The sequence below is a fragment of the Suncus etruscus genome, chromosome 1, assembly GCF_024139225.1.
Source record: "Suncus etruscus isolate mSunEtr1 chromosome 1, mSunEtr1.pri.cur, whole genome shotgun sequence".
NCBI classification, from domain to species: domain Eukaryota; kingdom Metazoa; phylum Chordata; class Mammalia; order Eulipotyphla; family Soricidae; genus Suncus; species Suncus etruscus.
The window spans coordinates 139,755,591-139,763,712 of NC_064848.1; the positions used below are offsets into that span (position 1 = coordinate 139,755,591).

General features: G+C 42.5%; 1 protein-coding gene across 1 annotated transcript in view; it reads right to left on the minus strand.

Moving 5' to 3' along the window:
- COPG2 (COPI coat complex subunit gamma 2) overlaps positions 1 to 8,046 on the minus strand; it is a 103,847-nt gene extending 95,801 nt beyond the window's left edge. Inside the window, exons 1-4 of the mRNA XM_049774318.1 lie at positions 7,961 to 8,046; positions 6,599 to 6,651; positions 4,065 to 4,145; positions 2,151 to 2,222 (exon numbers count right to left, since the gene is read on the minus strand). Of these exons, the coding sequence (XP_049630275.1) occupies positions 2,151 to 2,222; positions 4,065 to 4,145; positions 6,599 to 6,651; positions 7,961 to 7,997 (243 nt within the window). The 5' untranslated portion in view covers positions 7,998 to 8,046. The remainder of the gene's footprint in view (positions 1 to 2,150; positions 2,223 to 4,064; positions 4,146 to 6,598; positions 6,652 to 7,960) is intronic.
- Positions 8,047 to 8,122: the final 76 nt, after the last annotated feature.

The following is an 8,122-nucleotide window of genomic DNA, read 5'->3' on the forward strand; positions in this document are numbered from 1 at the left end:
AAAGCAACAATGCATTCACCCTGCTACCTAGTAATATTGCAAATTCATCTCCATCAATTTCCTGCCCAATAATGCCATGTAACTCTAATTTACTTCCTATAAATCATATTAATTCTTTTCTTTCTTCTGTGCTAGAGACTCCAAACCTGTCCTCATTCTGTTTCTTCCTACACTTCATCTTCCTGGCTCTTGGCCTAGCTCTTCCTCCCAAAGGCCTACCCCAGGCAAGAGTCACCTAGGGCCATGACCAGACATTTGGGCTACATATTTAGACCCGAGAGAAGCAAAGGCTTTCTGTGATTTTTACAATTCTCCCACTGTGGCACCATTCCTAACTTTCTCATCTATTTCCTCTAATAAAGACTACTATACAAACCGGAGGCTCTGAGCTGGAAAGATAGGACAGTAATTAGGGTGCTTGCCTTACACACAGCTGGCCTGGGTTCAGTCCCCAGCAGCCCATAAGATCCCCTTAAGCACCACCAGGAGTGATCCCTGAGCTCAGAGTCAGAAGTGCGTGCTGAGGTCAGCCCAGTGTAGCCCCCCCACCAAAAAAAAAAAAAAAAAAATCCCAGAGGTTTTGTTTCCCTGACTGAACTCTAAATCTGGATTAAAAAAAAAAAAAAAAAACAGAATCTAATAGATTAAAATTTAAGATAATGTCTCTGGCTTGATAGAATGTAATAAGGACCCTGCTTCTGCTGCAAAGAGGAACACTAGCAGTCAATGGCATATGGTGGCAAAAGACTTCAAATATCACCTTCAGGCAAGTATAATCAACAAGTTGTAGGAGCTAAAGTTTGGGGTAATCAGGAAGTGAGTTGCTTAGTTGCTTCTAAGTTCACTAGAGAAATTGATAATGAATATAAAAGCTCAAAGTTTTAAGTTCACAGGTGAAGTCAATGGGCAATGTACTAGAAATCTAAATGCCTTAACAAAAAAGTCTTGTTACCTAGAGATGAGGGTGAGGTCATTGAAAAGCAGGTGGTTGAGGCAGAAAGCAAAGGTAATAATTCACACCTGTATCCAATATCTTAAGTAAAAGTTAGCATCTTGACTAAAGTGGGAGCTGAGAAGCTGAAAACAATCAGATAAAAATTGAGAACCTCTAAAATCCTTCCTATACCTTTGCAAATAAAAGTGGTTCATCATCGGGGCCAGAGAATAGCGTGGAGGTGGGGCGTTTGCCTTGCATGCAGAAGGACAGTGGTATGAATCCCAGCATCCCATATGGTCCCCGAGCCTGCCAGGAGTGATTTCTGAGCGTAGAGCCAGGAGGAACCCCAGCACTGCCGGGTGTGACCCAAAAACCAAAAACCAAAAAAACAAAACAAAGTGGTTCATCACTGCCAGTCTAAGGAAATTAGTACCTATAGAAGGTAGATGGGACTCCTCTGAGGCAGCTGAATTCCCAGGGATTGCTGCTGTTCCCAAGGAATCTCTCTAGAAACCTCTCATTACCTAAGCATATAACCAGACTCAGAATCCCAGATGGTGCTCGAGAGTCGGCTCACAAAATAAGACCTACAAAGACATGCACGCATATCCAGAAAACTCTACGAGTTAGGCAATATATGTTAACAGGAATCTGGGAAATCTCAGGCCAAAGGCTGGCTTCCCTATAGGGTTCCAAGCTGCAGCTGGCCAGAAGAGAAATCTGTGCCACATTTGGAAGGCAGAAGCAAAGCAGCAGGGTGGTCTAAGGTAATGAGATACACATGCAGAGGTACTGGCAACCAGATTGTGCTCTCTTCTTTTTCCCTGTTCTTGTCCTCTTTCTACTCTGCATCCAGCTCTTCTTAGAAGCTAGCTCTGCCCACTAAGAGTAACCCAAGCTTGCCAGAAACATGATAAAAACAGACAGCAGCTGTGTCCACTGCCTTCTATATATGCCCAGTTTTTTTCACACCAGAAACTGCAAATGAGCCATTTTTGTGACCACTTGGTAGATCTGTGAGTGTACAGCTCTATATGATACACTTTTGTTCTTTCAAGTGTCCTTCAATGAGCATTATGAATTTTATGAAAATAATTTCTATGTAATTATACACATTTCAAGCAGCCTTCCCAATTTGGAACATTTAAAGTTCCTAAAGAAAATAAATGAAAGGAGATTTTAGCAGCCTGAAAGAATAAAACAAAAGACTTACATCATTAGATTGAAACAATCGAGTCATTGCAAAGAAGGCTTCTGTTGCTTCCATAGTTCCAAAGTATTCACCCTATGTAAAATTTAAAACAAATTATAAAACAAAAATGATGTAAGTATTTTTATTTATGCCTGAAAACAACAACAGCCCTTTAGTAATCAAGAAGAAATTTTGGCAAACATTCTGTCTGCTAATTTTCTGGAATTCTATTTATGGTTTTTGCCTATTACTCAGTTAAAATAATTTAATATCATACACTATGATATTAGAACTATATTATATGTTATATATACATATATACTATACATATGTATAGAACCATGAAAGTTCTAGAATTGCCTTAATCCTTACCAAAACAATTTAATTTTATGGAAGAAGTATGATTCACAAGGTCATAGAAAAATGACATCAAGTTAGGTTTCTAATCAGAATGGAATGTTATTATTATACTGTTTCCAAGCAGAGAGCAGATGGTATACATTCCAATAATTCAATGCCCAGAGAAAACCTGATATATCATAGGAAAATAATAAATATTAAACTGTTCAGAACTATTAGGAACCTCAGAAAATATGGCCAATAAAAAACAACCAAAAGGGCAGGAACTAGATTAGTCATATAAAAGTAAGGCTTGGGGGCCACTAACAGAACTCTAAAAGCCGGGCTGAAGCCTCTTCAAGAATGTTTTGTGGGGCCGGCGAGGTGGCGCTAGAGGTAAGGTGTCTGCCTTGCAAGCGCTAGCCAAGGATCAGGACCGCGGTTCGATCCCCCGGCGTCCCATATGGTTCCCCCAAGCCAGGGGCAATTTCTGAGCACTTAGCCAGGAGTAACCCCTGAGCATCAAACGGGTGTGGCCCATAAAAGCCAAAACCAAAAAAAAAAAAAGAATGTTTTGTATCAAAACCTTAAGGTGGGGCCAGAGTGGTGGTGCAAGAGGTAAGGCTACCTTGCCTGCCTAGGACAGACTGCAGTTTGATCCCCTGGAGTCCCAAGCCAGGAGTGATTTCTGAGCATATAGCCAGGAATAACCCCTGAGCATCACCAGATGTGCCCCCCCCCAAAGAAACAAACAAAAAAAAACCTGAAGTGATTAACAAACTATTTGAGGGTCTTGGCAAAGATTTCAATTCAGTGGCTTTCAAAGTGAAACTTGAGACTACATTTAATAAGCTCCCAATGATGTGTAAATGGTACTAATCTGGGAACCACATTTTTTAAGTAATAAAGTGCTGAATTACCTATTTTACTAATGCAATTCTGACGCTCATGAAATGGTGATTAGCAAAGAAGAAAGGGGACAGGGAAGGAATGAGAGTGAGTGTTTTGAGCAGTGGAACAGTTCTGGAATATTAGTGGTAAGAGTTACTACACTCAGGTCCAGAGCAATAGGATGGCACTTGCCTTACCAGGTTTCTATCCCCAGCATCCTAAATGGTTCCCTGTGCCCACCAGGAGTAAATCCTGAATGCAAAGCCAGGAGTAAACCCTAAGTACTGCTGGGTGTGACCCAAAATTAAATAGATAATCATAGCAAGGGTGAAACTAAACTCCTGAAATTCTTTAACCCTGTAATCCAATAATTAATTTAAATATTTAAAAATATTAGATTGCAGGGCCAGGGAGCTAGCTCAAAGGGGTTGGGCACATAATGGGCCTGGATGAGTCCCTGAGTTTGATTTCCTCTAAAAACTAGCCCGCCAAACATCACCAGGCACAAACGCCAAACGACCAGGTACATCACCACTAGGCCAAGTATCACTGCCCTCTAACATCCTCCTCCTACAGTTGTTAAACACAGATTTTCAAATTAAGAATATTTACAAAACAATCATCAAATTTTCTACCAAGTACTCTTCTGTTCGTTATGCCTTTGTACTCCAGGACCCAAATCTAAGAAAAGTCAAAATAATTTACCTGGTTCAGTAAGTAAAGAATCTTTGTTAGAATATGCAAACATCTTCTTGGATTAATGGGTGTTTCATTGAATATACGAGCCTATTCACAGGAATAAAAAACATTGTTATACATAAACACTATTTTCATTCTATTAAGATGATTTAAAAAACAACTTTAATAAAATTAATATTATGCACTTTAATCAAAATATCTAAAGTTAATTCATTACAGTTTTCAGTTTATGAGAGTTTGATGATTACTTGGGTATAGTCTTGATTTACTACCTTTTTAACTTATTTCTACTTTCTAATTCATTTGCTTTGACTTTTTTTTTTTTTTTGCTTTGGTCTAATAACTCAACTTTATGGTCCATATCTGTTGAGTAAAACAACAATAAACCATATTGGGGTCAGGGCAATAGTACAGCAAGTAGGCCACATGCCTTGCACACGATGGTCTAAGTCAATGCCTGGTCCTCGAACCCTGCCAGGAGTGATACCTGAGTGCAGAGCTAAGAGTAAACCCTGAACACTTCTGGGAATGACAACCCCCCCCCAAAAAAAAAAAAACCCAGAAATCACAGTATTTACTTATATGAGTGGAATTAGTTTTATATATATATATATATATATATATATATATATATATATATATATAACTTCTTCCACTAACCATGTACTCCACACATCTCTGGCATTTTAAAGTGTTCATCATGTGGCAGTATGTTTTTGCACTTCTTTGAGGTCTAAAGTCTTAGATGAAAAGTTCCTCTTAAAGTCTATATATTTTTCAATCTACTTTTAGTACTTTTTAATACACTATGTTTATCTCAGAAAGCTTAAGAAAAAAAATCATGAAAAAAAATATAACCACCAATAAGCAAAAATTACTTTTCTTGGAAGGTGTATTTAGTCACTCAGATTCCACAGATCCACTCAGCCAATTTAATAATTTATCTATAAATAATGTAATACTTATTAATAAATAAGCCAATGAGCAATTTACTATATATCTATATTAAGAACGATGATTACATGAAGAACATCTTCATGTATTTTAGTGTCTAAGTCCCATGGCTCAATTGCGAGTTTGGCTATTTATTACTAAAGTGCATCTAACTTTCATTTAATACTTACAATAATTGCTTCTATTGATTAAGATTTCAATATTTTTAATATTAAAATATAGCTTAACTACTTTTACCCTTTTCTTTCCACCACTAAACATTCTTCAGAATGTGAGCAAAAAAAAAAAGGAATCTTAAAAGCTATCTGGTTTACCCTCTAATTGAATAAGGAAATTGTATTCTTCAAAGGTTTTGTTATCATGACTTTTGTTTTTTTCCCAGTTTTTTGGTCACACCCTTCATGCTCAGAGGTTACTCTAGGCTTTGTACTCAGATACCCTTGGAGTGCTCAGGGAACCATATAGGTTGCTGGAGATAAAACCCAGGCCAAAATGTGCAAAGCAAGCACTTTACACACCATACTATCACCCCAGCCCCTTCAGTGACTTCTTAGTTCAGACTTTTTTATAGTGTGGGGGGGGGGGTCACACCTGGCAGCGCTCAGGGGTTATTTCGGACTCTACACTCAGAAATCACTACTGGCAAGCTCGGGGGACCATATAGGATGCCGGGATTTGAACCCCCATCCTTCTGCATACAGGGCAAATGCCCTACCTCCATGCTATCTCTTCCGCCCCCAGACTTCCTTTTTTTTAAGCTCATCTGATTTCTCCTTTCTAGTCACTGTTATCTCTCGGCCAATGATACAAAGCAGAAATAAAACTAAAGAGAGGAAATAGCACAATGTCAGAGATGTCTATAAGGAGATGTGTTTCATACATTTTTTTTGTGGTACTGGGGATCAAAGGAGGGCCTCAAACATAAAGGACTGAGCCATATCCCTGGCCTTTAATGACAATAATAAAAGAAGTAGAATTTAGTACCAAAAGGACAATTGGAGGTCCCTGCAAGGAAGTCTTGGGTCCTCAAAACTGTATACCCTGGTATTCACAGATACCCAGTACCAGAATACTGGTGCTGCCAGGTATCCACGGGAGAAAATGGCAAAGGAGAAGAGAGGTCATGTAGCATGTAGCAAAGTGGTATCTTAAGGAGCACCCAATTAGGGGTGCTTTGAACGGACGAGGTGAGGCTTGTGGTATGGATACTTTAAACTGGGTTTCCATAGGGATAATCTGTGGTGCACATGGTCAACTAGGTTTTGGGGGGAGGGGGGATAAGGTCAGTCCCTCCTGAAATGGTCAACAGTTTGGCAAGAACCAGTATATTTCAAATTCTAGTGGTTATCTCAGCAGCTACTCAGCACTCCAAACAAGGGGGGACCCCACTGGCATTAACAAATCAAGTAGAACGCTCAGTGTAGCTGCACATCAAGCCCAAAGCAGGAAAACAGGAAGAGTGAAGGGCTTTGCAGTCCTTGATTTCTTGATGTCCTTGATTTCTTATTCTGAACCGCAGTCCCTCGTGGGGCTCTCCACCCGTCACGCTACTGAGAACCTAAGTGAAAGAACATTCCATGCCATACCTCCTGCAAAACCGCACTCTTCTCCAGATGCCGAAAAGGATTGGAGCCACTACCTACATTATAAAACAGAGATGCCTTTAATTGCTGAAGCACTGGGCACTGGGGCACAAGTGCACATATTCGCACGCACGGACACACACATGCATACATTCCCTTTCTAGAGGTTGGGTACTGAATGCAGTGCCAATCTCATTCAAGTGAGGAGGTGCCTGGGATACCGGGATAACCATCAGCTACAAGCACGGGAATCCAGTCTGGAATCAACTCCACCTTTCACTATCCTGTGTGATCTTGCACTGAAGTTGTGCAAGAACCGAACCAGGCCCTGAAATGAGTGTCTCCTTTCCCTGCCCCTTTTTTGACCTAAATGATACCAGCAAGGGTATCTTGTTGGAACTGTGGAAGCGGCCTATGGATCTCCGATAAAGGCAGGCATTGTTCTAGTGTGTGTTCCCCCCATTTTTCTGGGAAGCACAAACGCAGAGCTGAACAGAGATCAATCTCAAGCTGTTGAGAGAGAGGGCTGGGGAGATTTGCTAAACCAGCCAACCAACCAACTAACCAACCATCCATCATCCATTCTCCTTTAGGAGAGCAGTTCTGTAAACACTTGAATTGTTGCTGTGTTGCTTTATTTCACTTTTTAAGGTGGCTTGGCAACTTTTTCTCCCCTTTACTCGGAACCGAAGACAATCATCAGAGACTCAAGGCTGTTGGATACCTGGAGCATCAGAAACAGAGAGGCTTAATCCCTGCACCCCCTCTACCTCTCCACACAGGGAACCAAAGGCCCCAGGAAAGATAGTCTAATCCAAGATCCCTTTAAATTGACACTGACACACACACACACACTCTCTGCCCCATTAACCGTGCAGACTAACTGGACACACACACATATACACACACGTGTGTCTGCCTCGTGAACTTTGCAAATCAGCTGCACAGACACACATACGTGTCTGCCTCATGAGCCTTGTGGAAAGGTTGCGCGCACACACACTCGCGCACACACACACACACGTGTGCCTGCCTCGTGAACCTTGCAGAACCCAGCTCTGGGGGCACACGCCAACAGCACCCCTCTCTCTCCCCACTGCAGGACAGGCAGCCCGCCCGCCCGGGATCGAGGCGAGGGCGGGGGGCGCGACAGCAAGCCCAGGCGGCGGGCGTGCGGGCGGGGGCGCGGGGGAGGGGCTCGGGGTGAGGCGGAGAGAGGGGCCGGGCTCCAACTCCAGCCCCCCTTTCCCGGCACGCCGGCGCTCACGCCCCCCAAGTCCGCAGAGTCCCCCGGAGCAAGTGGCGGCGGGCGAGGGCCGGGGTCCCCACGGCTGAGGGTGGGGCGTCAGAAGCCACAGCGCGTACCAGACTCCTCGTCCTTCTTGTCGAATTTTTTAATCATCTTGGACGACTCCCAGCGCCCACACAGACCCACCGCAACCGTCCCAGGCGCCTCGACCGGCGAGCGGAAGAGCCCGCAGGAAGGCCGGCCCCCTGCGCCGGCGCGGATTGGGTCACCGTCCTGTC